Raw genomic sequence first — 25311 nt, forward strand, 5'->3', positions numbered from 1 at the left:
AGGTCCTTTTGAATCATAAACAATTTGGGGGAAAGGGCCCAGCCAGGCAGATGAGTGCTCAGTACAATTTGTCTGCATCCACAGACACCACCAACCACATACTCTCTCAGAGAGTCTTCTAGAACACAGAAGACTGGAGTTGAGCACTTGCTGTTCTTCATACTGGGGATACCAAAAGTAGAATGACAGATTTTTCAAGATACCCACAATCTAGTGAAACAGACTGCACTGCATGAGAAGTAGATAGGCAGAACAGAGTGTGGTTCACAGTGGAGTAGAGGGAGGACAGCCCACCCCCCTTGTAACTGACTCCCTCTTCCTTTGCCCCAAAGCCTGGCTAGTACAAGCCAGCACAGTGCTGAGTGCATATTGTGAGGTGCTAGGCAGAAGAATGCTATGTGAATTTGACAGCAAGAGTATCAGATTCCCACCATCTTGCTTTTAGTAAGCCTTGGAAAAACACTTCCGGTGCAGTGAGGAAGATGTTACCTAGATTTACGGACCACAGAGAGTCCACCACAGGCTTTCCCTTCTATTGCTTTCCACATCATGGAGCTAAATGAATGCCTGGTTCCTGGCTTTGGCAGGCCCCGGAATCTCAAGGTTTTCTGTAGGACATTTGGGAATGTAGTGCTTCTCTAGACAGCGGACGGGGCTGGGGAGAGCGATGAAGAGCTGTTTCAGAACAGATGTCAACAGAGCCCGTCTTTCCGTGCTGGGAATCGGTAAACACGTGCCACAGAGTGACTGAGGCACAGGCCCAGAGCCCACAGACGATGAGCCCACCTCCTGGGGGACTCTTGCACTGCAAACAAATTAGCTTTGATGGACAAGTGGCCTTTGCTTAGTCTTGAAGAATGTGGAGGTGGGAGCTCAGGGTGGTGTGGAGTTTAATTAAGGATGGCAGCTGGTGTAGCAGGTCAGCTGGCTCTGTGCTCTGCACTCCATTTATGTCACCAGTTACTACTTGCGTTTTGTTTTTCTCCAGATACTCCTGTTGCCCTGTCTTCTCCCTTGCCACTGTCCCCATGTTGTTCTCTGTGCTCTTTGACTGGTGTGACCTTATCCCCAAGTGCAGGCTCCAGACAAGGACCACACTCTAGAGGTAGAAAAATTAAACTGTAAGGAAACTGCATAAACCAGGGCAGGTACAGTGCTCTGATTTGAGGTGCTTTCTCCCCGTGCCCACTGTCTCCCAATTTATATGTGTCCATTTGTCCCAGTAATGAAGTCTTGACCGCCTTGGGACTTATCCTATCTGGAGGGAAAAGAAAAATATGATTGGAGCATGTCTCATGTCTGTGTTACTGGGGGCCCTCCATCAGGATGGATGATGGTGGTGTTGGGGGAGTGCACCTGTCTCCTGTCCAAGTAAACCAGAGCCAGGGAGAAAGAAAAGTGACTTAGAATCACACAGTCTCATGCCAGAGCAGGATCTCTAGTACTCGGGCCTGTGAATGCTTAGGTCTACAGGAGAATGGACTCCATAGTGTTCTTATAAGAGTGAGCAGGAATGTTGAAATCATTCAGTTGATTAGCCAAGTACCAACCATCACTGTAGAAAAATCTCCCAATCACCTGCTTTAGTGAAGTGAAAGAGAAAGAAACACACAAACAAACCCTGGCTCTTTTGCTGCTTCTTCTGGTGACATGAGATCCAGGTAGACTAAGAAGTGGTGGGAAGGAGGGGCGCCTGGGTGGCTCAGTCATTAAGCTTCTGCCTTCAGCTCAGGTCATGATCCCGGGGTCCTGGGATCGAGCCCCACATCGGGGTCCCTGCTCAGCGGGAAGCCTGCTTCTCCCTCTCCCACTGCCCCTGCTTGTGTTCCCTCTCTCGCTGTGTCTCTCTCTCTCTGTCAAATAAATAAATAAAATCTTAAAAAAAAAAAAGTGGGAAGGAATCTCTAAAATTTTCTCTGATGGCATCGTATTTGGGGAAATGTAGTTAGACGATCTATGTTTATGGTGTAAGGCCTTTCGGGAAGTGTTTTATCATACTGGATGCTACTTATAACGATGCTGTATGTGCTCTCGAAACACTTTCTGGATGTGAGGTTCTTCCCTGCATTAACAGCTGTTTGCTCGCTCACGTGCCATACAAATGAGTTAATTACCTACAGCAAGAACAGACTTTGAAAACAAAGCAAGAAATATATAAAATAAAAGCTGTTGTCTCCTGATTACAGTTTCTCCTGTAGTGATTTTCATAAAAAGAACCAGGCAATTGTGTGTTATGCCAGAATTCTAGGAAGACTGGGTTTTTAGGATTTTGGACTGTGGTGACCCTGAGTAGAAACATACTTTGTAGAAAAGTCCTCAAAATTTGAGTGTCCCAGAGGCCTTTAGCCTTTGGGATAGGATTACCCAATCTTGGCTTGGGGGTCTGAAAACTTTTAATAAGGGGAAATAGTACGCCCAGCAAGTAGAACATCATTTTATTTGAGGGTGTTGAGGTTGGGGTGGGGGGCGGGAAGGGATGCATGAAACACTTCAAAATTAAAGGAAATTTAGAGATTATCCATTTCATTATTTTAAAAATGAAAATGGTGAAGTCAGAGGTTATCTGTGCCTTAATAGTGGGGTCCCCTTTCCTAACCCATAAATGTGGAGTGGTCTTGAGTTTCTGTTGTTAGTAGAATGGTCTTAAGTATTAAACTGAGGGGTTGTGCTCCATAGCTCCCATGTCAGAAAGTCTTTAACCAGAGACTTTAGAATAATTTTGACTCTTTCTTTCCCAAATGACCACAGTGGGCTTGCTTTGGCTTTTAAATTGGAGCTCCACGGAAACCACTTTACCTGTCTCAGAGTATTAAACATAGCTGTTGGTGACTTCTGGCCCTCATTCCTCATTCCTGTTACTCTCCTAGTGGCCATGTTCTCCAGTGTCCTATAGGAAACCAAGGCTTGGTATGTAAGTTGATTATAAGCTATATTCCCAAGGAAAATGGCATATCATGAAACTAGCTGTAAGCTCCTATGGAGCAATGATGTTGTGTGTCTTCATATCTTTCTCACTACCAAGCACTGTGTTTTCTATAAATACAATACTTAAATATTTGCTGATTGAAAATATTCTAGTTGTGAAAAATATCTTTAATATTTCCGTCAGTGATCAGAACAGAGTAGAGTTAAGTAGATAGACTTTGGAGACAGATTGCCTGGATTTGAATCCAACTCAGCCAAATAGAAGCCATGACCATAGGCAGGTGACTTAAATTCTCTAGGCCTTAGTTTCCTTGGCTGTAAACTGGAATGTTAATAAATCCTATCTTACAGGGTGGTTTTGAGGATTAAGTGAGTTAATATATTCAAAGCACTTAGAACAGTGCTTGACACAGAGAAAGTACTCAGCATTAGCTATTACTAGTCAGTATGCAGCAAAAGCTGTCTTGAACTGTTGTTGAGAAATGTTCCAGAAGAAGCATGAATATTATATTACCTGAGCACATAATAAATTAGAGTGATTGTCATCGGGGTCATCGGTTCTTATAGTTCTGGACATTTCTTTGTTCAGAACTATATTTGTACAGCTCTTAATTCTCTTATGCTGCAGTAGCCAGGTTTTCTTAACAAGTAAATAGATTGCCCATCATGGTCACTATTGTCTAGAGCCACATTGTGGTCTGTCCATTGCCCTCTTAGAGATGATTGTGGATGAGGTCCCAGTGGCTTTCTTCCTTTGGTCCTACACAGGTATCGGTGTGGATCAGTGTATCTTTCCTTTCCCTTCTTCTTTTTTTTTTCCCTTTCCCTTCTTCAGCAAGGCTGTATGTGTGTTCTTCTCCTGTATGTACTATCAGCCACACTCAAGTTGCTCCTGACATCTTAGTCACTGTTTCCTTGAGACTTAGGGATTTTCTTCTTCTCATCTTTTAGAATCCAACTTGAAACCCATCTTAACTTGAATAAGAGAAATCTACCTTGTATATTCCTATTCATCCATCCACCTATCACTGATTCATAAGCTCTTTGCCCTTGAGATTGTTATTGTGTGATCTATCCCCAACTGATACGAGTAGGTATCCTCATTCTGGTTTTATTTCCACAGTATGTTCCTCCAGATCTCTGCGTCTGCAATTTTGCGCTGGAACAGTCCCTCTCTGTGAGAGCCCTACAGGAAATGCTTGCCAACACAGGTGAAAATGGCAGCGAAGGGGTGAGTACCTGATTTACGTCCTAGGTGGGGATTGGGACACACCACAGCCCAAAAGTGCATACTTCATTTCATTCCTCCAGGTTCAAACCAGGAAACCTTAGGATCCTTGAGCTGATCCATATAGAGATACTAAATCTTTCTCTCTGTGTTTAATTCGTGTTACTGAGCAACCCTAAACCTGCTTCCTTTGGGTTAATCAACTTCCACCAGAAAACAGAAGAGATCACCATTGATGCTGCACAAGCAGGACATAGGACATTGAACCTACTCCCCTTTCCTAACCCATAACCCACCAGGAAATGTGAGGAGGGCATTGAGATGGAGGGTGCCTGTTAGGCAGTTCTTTTCTCTTGGAAAACTCTCATCAGAGATTTATGACTGCCCCCAGTGAAGTACAACTATGTTATAGCAGTTTGGTGAGGATTTCCAGTAGAATTCAATCTTTGACTCCCAGGACCCCACAATTTCACTCATGATGAGAAAATGTGGAGTGGTCTTGAGTTTCTGTTGTTAGTAGAATGGTCCTAAGTATTAAACTGAGGGGTTATGCTCCATAGCTCCCATGTCAGAAAGTCTTTAACCAGAGACTTTAGAATAATTTTGACTCTTTCTTTCCCAAATGACCACATCTATTTATATCCATTTATCATCAGGTATTTTAATTCTATGGCCTGAATATCTCAAATCCAAACATCTCTCTTGATCCCCCTTAGATACCCCACTAGATGACTATCCTCTGTCTTCTGGGTTATAGCAGTAGCTTACTAACTGCTTTGTTTCCTTCTATACTTACCCACCTCCGCCGCCATTTTTTTTTGTTCAGCTATTATAATGTTCTTTCCAAAATGCACATCTAATCATTATACTTCCCTGTTTTAAAATGCTTTGTCTTCCCATTACCTTGAGAAAAATTCCAAATTCCTTAACTAGATATAAAACCCTTCTGGATTTGTGAACCCTGCTCAGCTTTCCTGCCCTATCTCTCACCGCTTCCTCCCAGGGCACTCAGTATTCAGCCATACTGAATTCCTTTCACTTCCTCAAATATGACAGTGCTCTTTTGCCTCTGTTCATGTGTGTCAGCTATTCCCTCCATTTAGAACAGTTTCCTCCTCCTCTCTGTCTTCCTCTGTGTAATCTCTACTTCTCCTTCATGGAAGCAGTTTAAATACCAGATCTACTGAGAAGCCTTTGTTGACCCTGCAAGTCTGGGATAGGTGTCCTTGCTTGAGCAACAGTCAATAAATAGTTCTCCTCATTCTGTACTATAATTGCAAGTCTAATTTTTTGCATCCTATACTGGGGAGTAAACTGCATGTAGGTAGGAACAATTTGTAATACCTAGCACAATTTATTCTCACTTGACTCAGATGAACGCATATATAATAAAGAAATGTCTCATTTATGGTAGAAGAGATGATGACCAAGGACTCAAGGGAACCAGTATTTACATGTAGGTCATCTTCCAGCTCATAGTGTAATCTTACTCAAGATTTATTATCTCTTGGGTCCATAGTGTTCTCATCTATAAAATTAGAATGTTTAATTAGTTTTCTAGGGTCCTTAACAACAGTGTTTGTAATTCTTCACTCTTTTGGTTTAAAATAATATGCTTTTGTCAGCTGCCTGAGAATAGCTTTGTTCTGTACTGTAGAGCATTAACACAGGTGAGTTTTTGTTCACTGAAGTCTGTGTCTGCTTCCTCCTCACGTAAACCTCAGTAGCAATGCTTTCCTCCATAGGCACATACCCTTCAGCTCAGTTGAACAAATCTATTTTTAATTCTTCATTATTTTTCCAAAACTAACAACTCATCATTTATAGACCTCTTTGGTGGGGGGAGCTGGTTGATTTGGAATATTAGCACTTTCAGTTTCAAGCAAGAGCGGCTAGACTCTGCCTACTTATGGCCCAAGGATAGAAATTGGGAAGGTAGAGAGAAGCTATGTTAACTGGAGAACTACCTCTTGGGCATTCTCTTATCCTGTTTTGCTCAAAAAGTGTATTTAAAAGGACTTCGTTTTCATTTAGCTTGAGTGGTTCAGGAAGTTCTGTACATGAAAAAGTAAATTCAGAAGTTCTGGTTGTAATCCTTGCTCTTCTTAATTGCCATGCACTTAAATAATAGGCTTAACTTGGTTTGTCTTAAATAAGAATATATAGCAATGCATTTTCCAAAGAGAACGTGAAGACCAACTTGTAAGAGTGAGTACATAGTTTGGAACATAAAAATAAGACCTACTTTAAATACCAGCCATGTTGTAGGAAAAGTTTACTCAATATAATTATATATTTCAGGGGCCATCTTTAATTTGCCATATTTAAAAACCAGTACATTAAATCTTATTGGGGGATTCATTCTCTTTGAAAACTTGAGTCCAAAATAAATGATCTGTGACATTTTTATTAAATATTCATTGGATAACAGTAATCATCATGTTGGGTCAGACTCAAATTTCCCATGTGTCATGTTGCCTTTTTGTGCTATTTTACCAAAGATAATATTCTCATCTTGACATGTATATCATCATCATCATCATCATCATTGACTAGGGATCTTAGAGCTAGGAGGAAGGGACTTGGAAGGAGAGCTGGAGTCTTTTGAAATTATTAAGATGTTATTTGTTGGTGGTTCTATTAACTAGTCACCTGGCTAGCAGCTTCAGCTACTGTAACCCTCTTCGAATACTCTCACAATTCCATCTGGGCTCTCGATCTTTACTATGAGAAATAATATTTTTATATAACCTCTTGAGTCTGATTGTTTTGCTTTCCTGAAGTGATTTCTGTGCACATTTACCATTAGTATTTAATTTGATTTTAGACAATAATATTCAGCAGGGAAGAAGAAGAGGGGGAAAAAAGGAAGTGAGTTAACATGACAGACCATAATGATACTCTGGGAAGCCTGGGGTTGTTTGAGTGGGATGACGCTTCCTTTGTATGCCAGTCCATTCTGTTTGGAAATAGGCATTTACTGCTTTTAAATAGATATTACTTTCACTAATGATCATGACTGCCACCAAATGGGATGTTTTGAAGAGTGTAATTTTTCTTTCTAGCCATAAATTGGTCCTCATGTGGTGTGTCTGTTCACTGCTTTGCAGCAACTGAACATGTTTAAAAAATGACTTCAGTTGTTGGTTTATTCACGTGATCTGTGTACAGAAGTCTTTTTGCAAGGATTTACAATTCTGCAGCAATTCCCCTTGCTAACAGAAACAAAGGTGTCCAGCTTTGTTTAACAACAGAGTTTGTTCTTGAACTGTCCTTAACTATAGCAAGTAGCTTGTGGGACCAAGCTTTACATTGAAAAGGAGAAAAAAAGAGGCCAAGAACGTGTGGTGCCCCTCCAGAGTCCACCCTAGCTGAATTCATCTTTGGGTCAATTTGACTCTGATTAAATCCTATATGATTTTATTCTGGAGAAAATTACCAAGAGGTAGATGTTTGGCACTGTGGCCAATTAAATGGCTGAAGTTTGAAGTAAAACCCCTGCATACTACAAATATTAAAATATTTTCACATTTTTGATTGATTGGACCTACAGTATGTGAAATACCCAGCCGCTTTTGTCAGGACGTGGCACTAAAAGAGATGTCAGCACGTCCCCTCGGAACCCTCAATCCCACCATCCCTTAGAAATGACTTTGAAGAGAGAGCAAGCAGCGTTGGTCATGAGAAAAGCTCCATCTTTAGAGCCAGGCAGATGGGCTTTCAGTCCGAGCTATATGCATCAGGGGACTTCTGGGGCAAATTATTTTTCCTTTCTGTACCTTACTTTCCAAATCTTCAAAATGCAACCTACCTCGTGGTGTTGGTAGAAATTAAATGATAGAAATCTCTACATGTGCCAAAAATATATACTGGTTCCTCTTCATCTCTGCTCCACTCCCTCCTTTCATATTCAAATACCTCACAGGAAGGAGAAGTCCCTGCTATATGACCAGGTGCACAGAACTCCAAGTGGGTTTTGACGTGAATGGGCATAATGCTTCTAAAAATGAAAGGCCTTGATTAACACAATTACCAGCTGTACTCCTTCTGATAAGGGCTCTGATTTTCTCTAAAACTTGACTTAATCATTGTTAGATGTCTACCACTTAAAAAAAAAAAACCATATAAAATGCATTAATGCTATGATTGCCCATAAGACGGAAGAACATGTAACATCATGAACACCTGAGATCATGCTTCCCTTTCATTGCTAGAATGTCTAGAATGCTAATGCACAATCAGCCTTTTAACCTTGATTGGGAAACGTGACCTGGAAAGTTATTACTTCGCAGGAACTTTTCTTAGTTAACCTCCCTGAGAGGTAGCTCTTTAATTTCCCATATTACTTATGTGATAGTCCCAACTACTAACCCTCAAAGGAGCATCAGGCTCCTTTCATTTGCCCCTGGCTTTAGAGGGGGTGTACTACACGCAACACAGCTGCGAGAGAAATGCACACGTGTGGCCTACAGTGCAGTTGCCCTGTCTGAGGAGTATGAGCCTGCACCTTCTGAGAATCTAGAGATTGTCTCCTCGCACCAGGTGACCTTAGAACCAGCAGTGAGACTTAATCTCACATTATGCTGTATTCGTGTAAAGGTCATTAAAATACATGTCCTGAGATACTTAGCTTGTAGTCAAGTTCAGGACATTGATCCATTTTATAAAGTCACAGAAATGTGGCAACATTATTTAAAAAGAATCTGCAAAAGATACATCTACCCTGAGACTGGTCGGTAAGGAACAAATCAAAACAGGTGCTGCTGAGAGTTAGAAGCCCCTTGACTAAAGTCTGAACTCTAGCTGTGCCCAAAGGTAGAGGTCTTGTATGAACTCATCCAGAATGAAGAAAGCGAATTCCCACCATTTCTAGATTGTAGGAGAGACAGGATACCCCATTATCCAGATTTAGCCCCTCAATCTGAGGTTTTTGCCTTCCTTTCTTAGTTGTCAGCAAATAGCCAGAATGAGAATTTATTTTGGTATGTGTATGGAAAGGGAACAAGACTGATGGAGGAACTACGTACACAGTCCTAGATAAACCTCATCCCCATTGACATTTTTTTAAAAGAGAAATCATTTAATGAATCAAATCTAACAGTAGGCATTAGCTCACCTTTAGAATAGTACATAAGATTTCCTTTGGAGAAAAACTGCAAAGTCACTTCTGCATGTATTATGATACAAGTCCTAGGACTTGCCCATATATACCCTAAAGCCAGGGTAGCCAGGATATGCCGAAATAGCCCCATTAGGTGTTCAAGTCCGACCTTTCTTTGCCCTCCTTGGTAAAAGCCACTGCCTCAGGCTCCCCAAGCACGTCCTTAGCACCAGCACTCGGGAGCCCACCCCCAGCACAGTACCAGTGCCTGTCAGGTGGTTCATCCTGGGGATATTACCCCTGCCTAGCTCCTAATTAGAGGAGGATGCCACGGCATTAAATTTTTACTTGACTTGGCCCTGCTTTTTCTTTTGAAGTGGAGAAAAATAGCATTCTGATTTTGGATGCTTCCCTTTCTATTTTAACTTACAGCCAGTTGTCCATACCTGCTACAAAAATAATATTTTTGTATTTAAAAAATAATTAAATCTATTGGGTGAAATAATTCTTACATGTAAAAGCTTGGGGGAGGTTGTATGTCAAAAACTACTCTTTAAACTGTCTTGTGTTAGAGTTCACTCAGATTGGCTCATCGGAGGCAACCTGTTTGAGGGATGAACCTGGGAGGCAGGTGGTTTACGTATAGTCTTGGCACTGCCCATTGGAGGTCTGATGGCGCCAAATCTCCTACCTTCTCTGGGCTTTGGTTTCACCATCTCTAAATACTGACACCACTTAGATGCAAAAGAACTTCTTCCTGTGTGAAGGTTCCCATGCACCAAGTTAAAAAGGAAAAGCATTGCTACCTTACTTCTTCTGGTGTGTAGCCCATCACTGATTAGCTGTGGAAATGGTAGCCTGTTTGTGTTAACCACTATTCTTGAGACCCTGGCTCCCATAATTTTAGGTAGAGTTGAATCAATTTGTTTATTCTCTTTCTCCCTTGGCGTGGACAAAGAATTTCCCAAACTCTGTCTAAGATGGAGTGATAAGTATATAATTTTAATTTTTTTTTGAGACCTGAATCCTCTATAAATTTTCTTGTACAAGAATATGGGATGTATTGGATATATTCTGTAGCTTTGACAGAACTTCTTTCTTCAAAGAGCCAGACATCATTTTCAGAAATTAAATAATCATGAGAGGCCTCCAAACTAAGGTTTTTAGTATGTTTTTGCACAGACCAAATTGTCATTAAACATATATCCCCTTTCGTCCTCCCTTCTTTTCCCCTTCTTACAGTTCTCTCGCATGTTATGCTATGATTTTAGGATTTTATGCTGATAATAATGGATTTTAATGTTTCTCTGATAAGCTGACATTTATGAAAATGTATGCAAATAACTCCTAATTCATTTTTGAGCTGGCCTTTTGATAACCTAGCCAATTAAGATATGCCATCTGGAAGACCTTAGTTCATGGTAAGAAAGTACCTCTTTGGTTTAAAAAAAAAAAAATCGAAATGATTGTTTGCAGTATTTCTAAGAAAAAAGAAATTCCAAGTTTGCCTGATGTGGGTACTGACCATTTTCTTTGGGTGGATTTTCTTATGTAAATATAATTATGAAAAAGTACTGCACAGAAATTTAGGCAATGGCATGCTGCTTGCTTGTTTCTTGATGACATCAGCACTGTACCGGGGGGGGGGGGGGGAAGTAAAAACAAACTTTTACATCTAATGCCACTGCTAACTTCTAGCTAAAATAACCACATACTCACCAGGTGGGAAATCCACCCCCTTCATTCTCATTGGGTTTTGTTTCTTTTCCCCCCCTACAGTAAGCATCAGTAGATTCCTCAAATTACTTGAAAGCTTTCGGCAAGACCCGCGTCCACTAAAATATCCATTTACTGTTTTGTTTTTGATTTTTGCTAGCTCAGTGACCTATCGGAATGGGTATGTTATTCACTCCTTTAATATACATGTACTTTGCATGGACAACTGACTTCAGCTTATTTGTAATGAACTGGGCTTCTCACGTGTGAGTGTTCAAGGCAATTTGCATTCTTCGTGCCTCTGCAATGAAAAAAAAACCAAAACAAAACAGCCGTGCACCACACACTTCAATCTCATGGAATTAGACGTGGCTGCACACTTAGAAATTCGTTGCCAGGCAGCTTATTAAAACTGCTGCTCTCCAATTAGGAGAATGGCTCGCCTGTGGAGTCATTTTTTTCCCGTTTAGACACTGAAAGTTGTTTTTTCGAGTCTTTTTTTATTCTGCATGTGATCTGGATGGCCTGTGGCCGTAGGTTTGAACTTGTTAAAACAACGGAAGTGTGCAGCCTTGCCTTCACGCCAGCTTCTCAGTGCTTCCGCCCTCTCCTAGTGCCATCGTGGGGTTCCAGCCCTGCTTTTCCATAGGGCTGGAATTCATCATCAAAATGGAAAAAGCTAGTTAGTCTCCCTTTCTCATCCAACATCCCCAAAATGAACCAGCAGAAGAACGAAATGTTACTTGCAACCATTAAGAATAACCATGAAGGTTAACTAGCTTTTTACATTTCTTCATATCCCAAGTAGAAGCATTTTCAAGTGAAAGAACACATAGAATGAATTTTTAAAGCCCCTGACGATCCAGGTCCCCCCCCCCCCAATACAGTGTTTCAGCTTTACTGGAATTGCCTTTTCTTTGGAGAAATGGTTTCATTCTGAGTAGGGTGCCTCATATTTAAAATCGATATGGCTTTGTGATTCTGGTGGTGTTTTGCAAATGTGATAACATTTAGCCTTGCTAATGTTACACAAACCCTGGAGTTCTTTCCTTTCTTGCTGTTGACCTTCAATGCTCTGTTAGTCTAGTCTTGTCCTAATGACCTCAGTCATCCTAGAAAGCTTGGGCTTCTTCCCTATGGCTGGACTAAAGGCAGTTCCTTGTGCTGTGTTTTGTTTTTGACATTTTAATTGCAAAAAAATGTAAACATTTTTATTAAAGTTTCTTAGAGGAATGAGGAGGGATTGGGGCATCTAAGCTTTCTCGAGCCCATGCTGTATTAGGTAAATAGTTGCATTCTTAGTGGGGTATATTGATGAGAGACTTTGCTGAATTAAAAAAAAATAACTTGGGGGGCACAGGGGCAGAGATGGGTTGTAAAAATGGATTTCAGCAGCATTTTTAAGGAATGTGTTTTAATTCTAAATTATAACCTATTTGAATTTAGGTGAGATCTTTTGTGTTAAAACCCTTGCTTACCTTTAAAAAATGAAGCACATTTGGAATTCAAGAAATCCTGGGAGAATAGAAACCTTTCAGTTTATTTATTAGACTTTTCCTTTGATCGTGTAATTTACTTTTTAACAGCTACCAGCGTTTAAATTATATATTTGTGGGGAGAATTGAATGAATTAGAAAAAAACTCCAACTTATTTCCATTTCATGAAAGTTTAATGAAGGCACCTATGTGGATATTCTGGTGAACAAAAATTGACTTGGTGCGAAAGAAATCCTGATCTCAACTGGATGTCAAGCCTCAGTGGAGTAAAAACCCTGCGGCTAGTATCCCATCCCTATGATTACTATTGTGTGGTTTTAGAATGGAAGAACCTGGAATTTTGACCAGGTGGAATCTGTGGAAAAAGGAAGCAAGAATAAGAGCAAGAAGATTCAGGGGGCCCTTGGGGCAAAAAGACCTCAGAGGGCTGGGATGGCAGAATGATTCTGTTTTTACTTGTGTTTCCTGTGCCTATCCTTAGGCTGGTGCTGAGTGGGAGAGGGGAAGGTGCCTAGAAGTTGCTCTGGTGGGAGAGGGCATAGTGCCTGGCTGGGGGGTGGGGGGAGTTCTGGCCTATGCGCTGCCACTCTCTGTCCCCTGTTGTGCCCATCCATCAGCAAATGTGGCCTCTGACCTACATCAGTGGCTCCTAGACATCTTCAGACACTGTCCTGGGACCCCTGTCTGCCTAGGAATAAGGATTTGCAAGTCATCAGGAAAATAATTATAAGAATTGTATCATTAAACTAACTTCATTAATGGAAAAGTCTACCTTTTTAAATTTTTTTTTCTTAAAAGATTTATTTGAGAGGGAGAGAGAGCTCACAGATGCGCAGGGGAAGGGGCAAAGGGAGAGGGAGAAAGAGAATCTCAGGCAGACTCCCTGCCAAGCACAGAGCCCATTGCAGGGCTAGATTAGAGGACACTGAGATAACGACCTAAGCTGAAACCCAGAGTCCGAGGCTCAGCCCACTGAGCCACCCAGGCACTACCCTAACTTTTTTTTATTTTCTAGGATTATGTCGTTTTTACAATTTTTATAGTCTAATGGTTATCAGATTATTTATTGGTTGGTTTATTTGTTTATGGAAATTATAGTGATAGCGTAGGTGACAGCTTCCTTCTTTCTATTTAAAAAATGCCCTTACTGGGCAAAACATAAAATTGGCGACTATGTTGTTGATCGCTTTGCTCCTAATGTTGAAACTGCAGCGGCTTTGGAACTTTGTAGCCCATAAGGCCTATTCTTACAAACTCCATGTTCTAAGCAGTTTCCCCCGACCACCAGACGTGTTTTGGCTTAAAAGCCGTTGTTTTACAAAAGTTTTGTTCTGCTGAAACCCAGAGAGCAAGTCGGTGTCCTTGTTGGTGGGACGTATTATTCACGCCTTCCTTGGTGGGGCGCTCCAGGTCTTATCTGTTGCAAGGGGGATGCATTTGGAGTTTCTAGGCCCCAATTGTACATCCTTTTTCGTTATCGAAAGAAAAGTGGACCTGGCAGGTCAGTAGGAATGGCCTGCTGCTGTGTATTAAGGACGTGCAGCTGGAGGCTGGGTTCCCTGCCCCCATTTCTCAGTTGCTCGTCTGCCTTTATGAGGTGGGTGGAGGATGGTGGGCAGGAGAATGGAGATGTCCTTCTAAAAGAATGCATGAAGGGCTGTTCCCATGTCCGTGTGGCCAGCACCACACCAGTTTTAGCTGAAGAACAGCCTTTGGGAATTGGCTTGAGAAGGTGCTTTCTCTTCCCTAGTCCCCTGAGTCCTGCTGTCTGGGCAGGGGGCCGGGGGTGGGAGGGTGGGGGGGTACCAGTGATGGAAACTCATGGCAAAGACTATTCCTGGAAGTACCTCTTTTCCTGTCTTGGGTGAAATATTAGAAAGGTAAGTCGAATGCAGTACTTTAAAAAAACAATTAGAAAATAAATAACTATTTAGATATATACACATTAAGTTTATGACTTGGTCTTAGGGATTTCCAGAATTATTGCTGGGGTACAAAAGTCTTCAAGTTCTGTCTTCTCAGTGGGTACCAGTAACTGAATTGCAATAACTGAGGCACCTTGAGTCAGTCTGGCAGAGAACCGTGACACTGACTCTCTCAAACAGAATGTAGCACTCTGTGTTTGTGGTTCAGGGGCAAGAGAAGCAAGCATTTTGCCCCAGTAGTCTACAGAACTGTCTCCCCATGATAGGACCCTGGCAACTTCACGTCCTGCCCTCTCGGGGTTTTCCCATGCCAGCTTGGGAAAGGGACATTTTTGCAAACCCTTGTCCAATTTTAGGATGCATACACATCTTGGAAATAAACATGGTGGTATAATATCTCCAACTCCTATTCTTTCTCTCAGCCTTGAAATGGATCCAATAGCTTGTTTCTAGAGATTTCCAGTAATGGGGGAAAGGGAGGGTGAATATTTAACAAGATGCATTTCAGGATCTCTTGCTCTGCTCAGGGATTGCCTTTTCTGACTCCCACACCCCACCCAGGCAGCCCCCCACCCCAGGGTGGTACAAAGGGCCTGGGGGCAAGTCTAAATAGCAGGAACTACAATTCTCTGACCTCAGGCAATGGAACAGGGTCACCAGGAGGATGAGCAACTGCTCCTTCCCTGTTTCCTATTCCTTGCTGGCAGCAAATCCCTGATTTATGAGCTGCACTGATTTCTGTCAAAGTGAGTGAGGGAGACAGTAGGATGGCAGTACTCCCATGCCCTCTCGAGAATGCGGTCTCGGCTTGACCTGTTTATATGAACTCCAATTCCTGGTCTTATAACCCCAATCCTTACCTGTAGCACATATCCCTCATAAACTCCTTGCTGTCTCTCTCCCTAGGTGGAGCTACCTAGGCCATGGTTGCGTCACCTCTGGCATTATTTACTTCATTTGCAGTTTTTTATTCCATTGTATTAGCTTGAGCTGTTCCCACGGCAACCAAGAGCTGTAGGTTCACTCTGCTGAATTCTGGTCCTCACAGGTCCAGTTTCAACCGATCTCCTTTTACCTAATGTTTTGTGCTCACAGGAATTACAAAATACTCCTCAGATCTGCCGGTCTCTTTCCCTCATTTGTCTGTCTGTCCCTAAGCACTCATTGACGTGTGCACTTTTTAAAATATGTATTTTCATTTTAATTTTGTTAATAGACCTTGGTGTTTTTCTTTCTTGTGAATAACAGACATCACTCAGCATTTTCCCACATACGCGCCTGTCTTTCCAAATGTATCCCTTGTATAAGAGGAATCTGTTTGTATCTGTCCTTTTTGATTTATTTTCCGCTATAGTGATCTACTACTAAAATATCATTCCAACAGAAGAAAAAGTTTATTTTAATTTCTTATATTAAACCGCGTTAAGAAGCTCCAATCTCTTGGGGCGCCTGGGTGGCTCAGTTGCTAAGTGTCTGCCTTCAGCTCAGGTCATGGTCCCAGGCGCTGGGATTGAGCCCCGCATCCACCTCCCTGCTACGCGGGAAGCCTGCTTCTCTCCCTCTGCCCCTCCCCCTGCTTGTTTTCCCTCTCTCGCTGTGTCTCTCTCTGTCAAATAAATAAATAAATAAATATCTTTAATAATAAATTTTAAAAACTCCAGTCTCTTCTTCTGCAGAGTGATGTCGAAATTGCTGTATCTTGAGAAGTGTGCCAAAATAATCAAGACATTTCCATATTCGACATTTATCTATGTCTCATCCCGTAAGAGCTACTTTCATTTGTTTTCAGGTTCTAGCACAAAATGCAGGTATATATAGCCCCAAATGATCCTGTTTTTAACAAATGTGGATGTGTCTAGCCCTCCAAACCAAAAGACTTTTATATGTATAAGATCTACCCTAAACGCTCTCACTTGATCTGGGAAAGGAATCTTGGGCTGAATCCACCTTTTCCCCACACATCCCAGTGGGTTCCAGAGCAGGGGCAGGTGAGACAACACCCTACCCCCGATGTCCCCAGCCTCCTTGAAGCTAGGGCCACCTGGCTCCAGAAAGTTCAGTTTGTAGCCCTTGAGATCTTGCCCAGCATTCTGTCCCAGATAGATAGAGCTCTTACAATATTCAGAGTGGATTTAAAAAAAAAAAAAAAAGGTAAGCCCCATGGTAGTTCACCAATAAGGGACAACGGGGGTCACCATGGTAACAGATTGGTGGCAAGAGCCGAACACATTATCCAGAGTTCTCCCACCTGCTAAATAGCCTCTCTAATCTACGTCCTTGTTTTATAATCTGGTGATTGAAAAATAACATCAGTATAGGGCGATCATAAATTGAACTGAGAAGACTTTAAGACTATTGGAAACTGGACTGTAGATTACAGTGACCTTTCCCACACTGTGTCACCCCATTCCTTGCTTTAGTATTATTTTAGACTCACGTCTCTTTCCAAATACCCTGCATATTCCAAAATACAGTCATCGTTTTCTCTGTGATGCCCAGATCCCTTCTGCTTGGTCAGAGGGAGTGCATGGTAGCCTCCTGAAAGTTACTGCTGATGTCTTTGAGAGCATCCTTGCTCCAGTGTGGCAACAAGGCGGCCCAGACCCGTCTCAATTCTTCTGTCACAAACATGAACTTGAACAACTCTGGTTCCATTTCAAGGAGAACAAGTCAGAGACGAACCTCTGGTGTTAGGGATGCATATCCCATAGTCTCCGCCATGGCTAGTGGGGGAAATATTAGCATGATACCAAAGGAGAGATTACTTCAAGCACCTTAGTGATACTTTCTTTTATAAAGATCACAATGTTACCTCCAATATAATTCCAGTCTCATTCAGTTTTTCCTGCCTTTATGTGAGCCCTTATTGAGCTGTTTTTGTTTCTCTGCGAGGTAACAGATTTCTTGGGTCTGTAGCTATATTGTACTGTGCCCTGCTTTCTCCCTGTATTTAAAAAGCACCTTTGGCATACCTACTGTATGCCGTTTCATCTTCGGGTTTCATGGCACCATTCTGTAGCGTGTTAAGGAAGCCCTTCCTTCTTCAAGCTGTATAAACAATTGTAGATGAATATTGATTAGTAGGCAGTAATAGGTTACCAGGAATTTTTATAGCTGCCTTGGCTAAAGTCTGTCTGTTCCTCTGGCTCTCCCTCTCACTTTGGACTGACTCTCTTAGATAACCTGTTACCTTCTGGTTTCTGGGGATCATTAGTCAGCAGCAGTCTCTCCAAGAGTAATAAGCAGAGATCAGCTATAGTGTTTGGTTTTTTTTTAAGTGTTGAGATAAAATTGACTTACAATACTTGTGTAAGTTTCAAGTATGCAGCATAATGATGACATACATACATTGTAACATTGTTACCACAGCAAGTTTAGTGAATAACCACCATCTTATGTAGTCACAAAAAATTTTTTTCCTTGTGATGGGAACTTTTAGGATGTACTCTCATTAACTTTCAAATATACCATATAGCAGCGTTACCTATAGTCATCAATCATATTATACATGACATCCCCAGTACAAATTTATCTTATAACTGGAAGTTTGTCCCTTTTGACCACCTTTACCTAATTACTACTTCTGGTAACCACAGATCTGATCTCCTTTGCTATGACTTTGCCTCTTTTTAGATTCCATCTATAAGTGAGATTATACAGTTTTGTTTTTCTCTGTCTTATTTCCCTTAGCATAACACCCTCAGGGTCCATCTATGTTGTCACAAATGGCAGGATTTCCTTCTTTTTGTGACTGAATAGTATTCCATTGTGTGTGTGTGTGTGTGTGTATACACACATATACATATATATATACACACACACAACATGCATACACACACCACAACTTCTTTATCCATTCATCTGTCGATGTCGATGGACACTTAGGTTGTTTTCATGTCTGGACTATTGTAAATAATGCTTACAGCAGTGAACACGGGGGTGCAGATATCTCTTCAATATAGTAATTTCATTTATTTTGGATAGATACCCAGAGGTGGCATTGCTGGATCATGTGGTGGTTCTATTTTGAATTTTTTGAGGACCCTCCATACTCCATACTGTAGAGGACCCTCTACAGTGGCTGTATCAGTTTACATTCCTACCAGCAGTGCACAAGGATTCCCTTTTCTCCATATCCTCGCCCGCTTTGTTATCCCTTGGAGGTTTTTTTTGCCAAGGGGGGATGATAGCCATTTAGACAGGTGTGAAATGACCTCTTATTGTGGTTTTCATTTGCATTTTCCTAGCGATTATTGATGTCATACACCTTTTCATGTATCTGTTGGCCATTTTCATGTCGTCTTTGAAAAGATAGGTCTATTTGGGTCCTTTGCTTATTTTCTAATTGGATTATTTAAGAGTTTTTTTGCTATTGAGTTGTCTGAGTTTTTTATACATTGGATACTAACTCCTTATCAGATACATGATTTGTTAATATTTTCTTCCATTCTGTAGGTTGCCTTTTCACTTTGTTGTTTTTTTGCTGTGCAGATTTTTAGTTTGACATAGCCCCACTTGTTTATTTTTTTCATTTTGTTGCTTGTACTTTAGGTGTCATATCAAAAAAATCCATTGACAAGACCTATATCAAGGAGTTTTGCCTATGTTTTCTTCTAGGCGTTATATGGTTTCAGGTCTTACATTTAAGTCTTTAATCCATTTCAAGTTAATTTTTGTGAGTGGTATAAGACAGGGGTCCAGTTTTGTTCTTTGCATTTTTTTTAAAGTTTTATTTATTTGACAGAGAGCATGCACAAGCAGGGGGAGCAGAAGAGGGAGAGGCAGGCTCCCTGCAAGCCTGATGTGGGGCTCCATCCCAGGACTCTGGGATCATGACCTGAGCCAAAGGTAGTTGCTTAACCAACTGAGCCACCCAGGTGCCCCTATTCTTTACATTTAAATATCCACTTTTTCCAGCATCATTTATTGAACAGACTTTGTTTTCTCCATCAAGTATTCTTGGCTCCCTTGACAAGTATTAGTTGACTGTGTATATGTGGGTTTATTTCTGAGCTCTCAATTCTGTTCCATTGGTCTATGTATATCTATTTTTACGCCAGTACTATACTGTTTTGATTACTTTATAATAAAGCTTGAAATCATGAACTGTGGTGTCTGCTGCTTCATTCTTCTCTCCCGGTATTGCTTTAGCTTTTGGGGGTCTTTCGTGGTTCCATATAAATTTTAGGTGTTTTTTCTAGTTCTGTGAAAAATGTCATTGGAATCTCGATAGAGATTGCATTGAATCTATAGATGACTTTGGGTAGTATAAACATCTTTTTTTTTTTAAAGATTTTATTTATTTATTTGAGAGAGAGAGAATGAGAGAGAGAGCACATGAGAGGGGGGAGGGTCAGAGGGAGAAGCAGACTCCCTGCCGAGCAGGGAGCCCGATGTGGGACTCGATCCAGGGACTCCAGGATCATGACCCGAGCCGAAGGCAGTCGTCCAACCAACTGAGCCACCCAGGCACCCGGGTAGTATAAACATCTTAACAGTATTCTTCCAATCTAGGAACACAGGAAACCTTTACATCTCTTTGTGTCTTCTTTGGTTTCTTGTATCAATGTCTTATACTTACCAGTCTAAACAACTTTCACCTCTCCTTGGTTAAATTTATTCTTAAGTATTTTACTGTTTTTGATGCTATTGTAAATGAGATCCTTTTCTTTATTTTTCAGATAATTCATTGTTTGTAATGTTATTTTCAGTGCCAAGTCACCACGTTACATTAATGGTAACTACCAACCCCACCGGGAAATGATTGATTGATTGATTTTTCTCCAGCCATTGAAGGAGGCAAATGTCAGCACAACTGGAGTTTAGTTTTATTTTGGGGTTCGGATTGTGAACCATACTCCATGTTTCTGAGCTGCTCCCCTCCTCCTCTCACAGATCGCTGTTGCTAATTTTAATATCTCTTCTTTCCCTTGCCCAACAAAGTTTCTCTTGTGGCTCAAGGGAAGTTAGGTTTTACTGTCAGTCTTAGTAGGTTATCCTTCCAATGTCAGGGTGATGAATTTACTCTCTGCACAATGGGGAGAAAAATAGATCCAATGGTGCTTTGCTCTATCCATTTCCTGGCTTCCAGTCAAAGATCAGCAGAGAAGACTTCTTTTTAAAAAAACAAACAAGCAAAACACTGTTATTTTTCTCTTTGACAGAGAGCTGGGCAGTGGCTGGAACACTGAGACCTAAGCTAGACCTCTGAAACGTGGGCCTTTGAAAACAGCCATGTGATAGCACTGCTCAAGTGTTAGAGGATTCAGAACACCTCTAAGAGACACGAACCTTGCAGACACAGAAAAGTAGAAAAACTGTAAATTTTAAATTGTAAAAATTCTGAGTCATAAAATTATAAACTGTAAATGTTGTAAATAAGAAAATGCAGAATGCTGAAGTACACCCTTCAGGGCAGGGGACCTAGAAAGCACAGAACCAGAGTGAAAACAGAGCAGAGATGACTGACTAGGGAGAGGAATGACCCAATAGTAAGAGAAGAAAAGTAAAAGACCTTCCCCCTAAACTGCTCTGTTCTTTGCCATAAACTCTATCTTTTCCCAGGCCCAGTGGAGTCCAGGCTGGTGGGCAAGGAGGTCCAGAATATGGATGAGACAGCCCAGGAAGAGTCTAGCTGCCCTTCGACATGGTGAAGAGGGGGGTCTGGGGGTGGTCATGGTGGGACTCACCACACATATGTGAAGGTAGGGATTTTTGTCTTTCCATCTGTCACAAAGATGCCAGCAGAGCTCGGAGACAGAGGAGCAGAGAAAGTCCATTTTTAGTTTGACTAAAGCTGTCAAGGACAAGGGGAAGAAACATATTCATTTTTGCTTCAGTGGGGTTCTAGAGAAACGCTAAAAGGACAGTCAATCACTAGTCCAGAAGGACACTTCTGAGAACAGAGAAGTACTTGCTGACTGTAAATATCATGCAGATTACTTGGATGAGGTCTCCAGTGTGGCTGAGGAGTTCCCGAGGGGTGATTCTCGAGACTGGCAGTACATCGGAACCAACTGAGAGCCCAGGCCCCATCACAGACCTACAAATGAGAATCTTAGAGAATGGCCCAGCATTTTGTGCTAGAGGGGATTTGTTTTGCTTGCTTTGTTTTCATTTTTAATGCTCTACCAGTGATTCTGATAGATAGCTGGGATTGAAGATTACTTGTCTAGAATCAGTCCATGAGATGTTCAGAAGAATTGTGCTATTGTTCTCAGAGCAGAACAGATAGAAAGTATCAGGGGCACCTATATTCCTATCCTTACACAGGCCCATACGTACACAGAACTCTTAGGAGTCAGCTTCTCCACCCAAGGCCACTTCGTATACTTCAAGGAAAGATCAGGCTCTGTGTTTGTTTCTCAGATAATATATGGCCCTGGGCTTATTTTATGGATGTAGAGAGAATAGGATGAATTGATCTCTGTCCAGCAAAATCATAATTGGGACTGGTATGAGGAATGAAAGAACATCCGGGAGAGAGGGAAAAAAAAATAAGGAGTGCAGGAGAAAGGAAGGAGGATCAAAAAATCTAAAGAGAATTGATTTCATTTTCTTCCTCATAGACCACATGGGTAAAAGTGTTTGCACCCAGTAGGATTAAATGGCGGTTTTATGATAAAAACTTACTCCTATTTTATTATCCATAGAATGAACAAAGATTTTTTTTTTTTCCTAGAGAAATAGTAGATTAGAGACAGTGTTTGATTTTTTTCACATCAAGGTAATCTTACCTTTCAGATGTTAAACTCACTGTAGAAAATATTCAGTATATGTTAGCTTGGATGAAAGGCCATGATTGGGCAGAGTGCTTAGTCTTGACCCTATGTGGCCACTGGTCCACTGTTTCATCAGAGGCCTGATGAATGATGAGTATGTGTGGTTTGAATCAAAACCAGAGCAGTGACTGGAAAACAAATCCGGCTGCTGGGCTGCTTTTATGTAAAGAATGAAGTGGGCAATGTCAGGTTCTTAGAAGTCTGTTAGACAGCTGTGGGACAAAGGGGGGAACATTAATTCAGAGGAAAAAAATTATTGCTTCACCTCTTTCTAAAGTACACTTGCCATCAATCTAAATGTCATTACTACCCTGACAAATATCTCCTGTCAGTCTGTTCTCTTAAAAGATACCATAAAAAGAAATATGTGTTAGAGCTGCCATTCTGGCTGTCTGGTTTCCCTGGGACATATATGTTCAAAGGAAAGCACAGATGTTTCTAGAATGACCCTGTGCTGAATTTAGAGGCATCCCAACAGCCAGCTCTTTCCCCACCATGGAGAAGGCTTATCTTCCTGTTTCAGAATCAGTGTTTGTGAGGGGCGCCTGTGTGGCTCAGTCAGCCCTGCATCCGGCTCTCTGCTCAGCAGGGCGTCGGCTTCTCCCTCTCTCTCTCCCTTTCCCTCTGTGCTCTCTCTATCTCAAATAAATAAATAAAATCTTTAAAAAAGAAAAGAATATGTGTTTGTGAAATCCTGGCCCTACTGGGAACCTCACAAAGTAATTTGATTTGTCCCCCAAACTCCATGGATTGGGAGAGGGGGGAGGGGAAATGGTTGCACCTGTCTACATAGATTCTCATGGATCAAAAACTTATTTTTAGAGACTTGAAAGGAGATTCCTCAGTTGTCTTCAGCTGTGCATTTGGGGTTTAAGTCTGCACCATGCAAGGACTCTTCTTTCTCATGGATTTAAGTGCTCACAGGAAAAAATGAATTCCGGGTCACCGCCAAAGCTTCTCTTCAGTCCCCAGCTCATCTGAGCTATCTCTCAGATTTTACTTCCTAAAATCTGTATAAGATTTGGGCCAGATTGGTGTAGGAGGGGCTTTTTCCTGGAACAGACTACCTCCCTGCTGTGTAGCCTCTTGCTGTAGATGATGCTCATGACCCAGAACTTAGTTTCTCAAATCAGGCTGTGGCCTTTCATCCTTTTGTCCTGAAATACTTCCATGTGACTGGGAAAGTTATGAGCTGAACAAAAATGAGATTGCCAGAGTCTTCTCACCCAGGAAAAATAATTCTAGGTGCTTCCAAGAGGGTGGGTTGGCTGAATTGAATGAATTATAAGCTGTGGGAATGGTAAATTCGGCATTGGTCGTAGGTGGTTGGGGATGGATTGTTGGTTTTGTGTCCTCCCTACTTAAAAAATGAAAGAATGGAGAATAGCCTGTTTTTAGGCATAGCTTTTGGAGCATTCCATTCTTCAGTCCTGTGATAGGAGGTGATGGGAGGGGGAAGCACTGAGGGTGTAGGAGGTGGGGCTCCCTGGAGTCCCACCCCCCTGCATACCTTGCTGCAAGAGTGCATAGCAGAAGGAGCAGTGACTGCCACAGGCCTTCAGCCAACCCGAGTCAGCCTTTTCTCTCGGGGGTCCTATTGTGCCTCACAGCCTCTGCCATGTGAGCCTGTGGTTTTGGAAAGGCAACTGGGGAGACTGCCATGATCACTGAACTTGGGGAAGTGGGGCTGTCAGATGGCCCACCTTCCTTCTCTTTTCTAAACTTCATTAAAATTCTATTTCATTATTTCCATTTTTAGCGATATCCCAAGAGTCCCGTCAACGATGCCAAGGAAATGGCCTCCTTGCAAGTACATTTAGCTTAAAGGCCTGCACTGTCCTAGTTGAGTTGCCCCCCAGACTCACTTGAAGGATTTCTTAGAGGCAGGAGATTCTGTCCTGAAGGTGTGGCTTTCTGTAGACACTGGTTCAGGCTCCTCTAAGAGTTTTAGATCCGTATTAACCATCCCGTTACAAATAGAAAATCAAGGTGTCGAATTAGAAGAATGGTCCCTTGTGCTTCTATAGTGTTTTTATATCCCAAGAGGCGGAGCCCAGGAAAAGCTGGATTTGGCAGTTACCTCGAGTAGAGTATCTGATCCAGAAAAGGCAGTCAAGAAAAGTGTTTAGTGGCCTGCACTGGGCTCTCTGGGATGTCACACATAGTAAGGGAATTCGGATAACTAGAATGTGCTTATCTGTTGTCCTCTTCCCTGACTCTGACTTCAGAGCACAAATCAAACTAATCATGCATGTGCCCTCCCATCCCACACTTTCTAAATTTCAATGGACTACTTAATTATCATTAAAGAAGAAAAATTGTCCCTGCTACCAGGAGTGTATAATCCAAGACCTGTTTGGAAAATGCCCCATCAGTTTCTTTGTTGCCCTTTGAGCTGGGGAAGTATTGTCCCATCCCATCTGCCCACCCCTCTTAGAAAAGTGGGGACTTGGGAGTTTGACCAGAGGGGGGTAATGGGCTAGCCTGTAGCAATAGGGGGAGGTGGACCTGGAGTCTAGCAGCTGGGGGAGGCAGCCTTGGAAGCATGGAGTAGTGGAGAAACCAAGTCTCCAGGAACAAGGATGGGATCCAATGTGAAAGGTCCTCAAAGGACAGTCAGAGGAACCTGTGTGTTTGGGATTCCAGCAGGAGTGAGTTTCTGTGGCAAGAGATTTTTTCCTCTAGAGTCTGGAGCTGGGCCTGAGGGAACTAAGGAGGGGGTCAGAGGGGTCTTGGATAAAGACTGCCTCTGTGGAGTTTCCACTTAACACCAGAAAAGAGCTAGACTCTGGATCAATGCTGAAAAGAAGGCATACTGCTATGCCTTGCCATCAGCCCTTCAGGCAGGGAAAGCCATTCACTGAGGATTCTGGCAAGCTAATGACATCCTTGAGCAAATGCAGTTTTAACAAATAGACAAAACACTTTTAGAGCACTCCACTTCTTTAAACACACGCCAACAGTTGTTGCCCCCAACACGCATGCGTTTTTTTATTGAAATGACATGATAGTAGTGTTAAAAATTTGGAAGTCTCCATTGGTTCTGCAACCAGCCAATTGGCTATTGTGTTTTTATAGGTTTCTTTATCATTCTTGCATATGCATTAACAGTTGAAGGCATTTTGCATTCTGCCTTTT

The 25311-nt window shown here is 41.8% G+C and overlaps 1 protein-coding gene across 1 annotated transcript in view; it reads left to right on the top strand.

Moving 5' to 3' along the window:
- RYR3 (ryanodine receptor 3) overlaps positions 1-25311 on the top strand; it is a 509236-nt gene that overhangs the window by 188897 nt on the left and 295028 nt on the right. The window contains 1 exon segment of the mRNA XM_064570716.1: positions 4049-4156. Within this exon segment, the coding sequence (XP_064426786.1) occupies positions 4049-4156 (108 nt within the window).

Source organism: Mirounga angustirostris, unplaced genomic scaffold (genome assembly GCF_029215605.1).
Source record: "Mirounga angustirostris isolate CCGP_5_RB_7025 unplaced genomic scaffold, mMirAng1.0.hap1 SCAF_9, whole genome shotgun sequence".
In the NCBI taxonomy this organism is placed as follows: Eukaryota; Metazoa; Chordata; class Mammalia; order Carnivora; family Phocidae; genus Mirounga; species Mirounga angustirostris.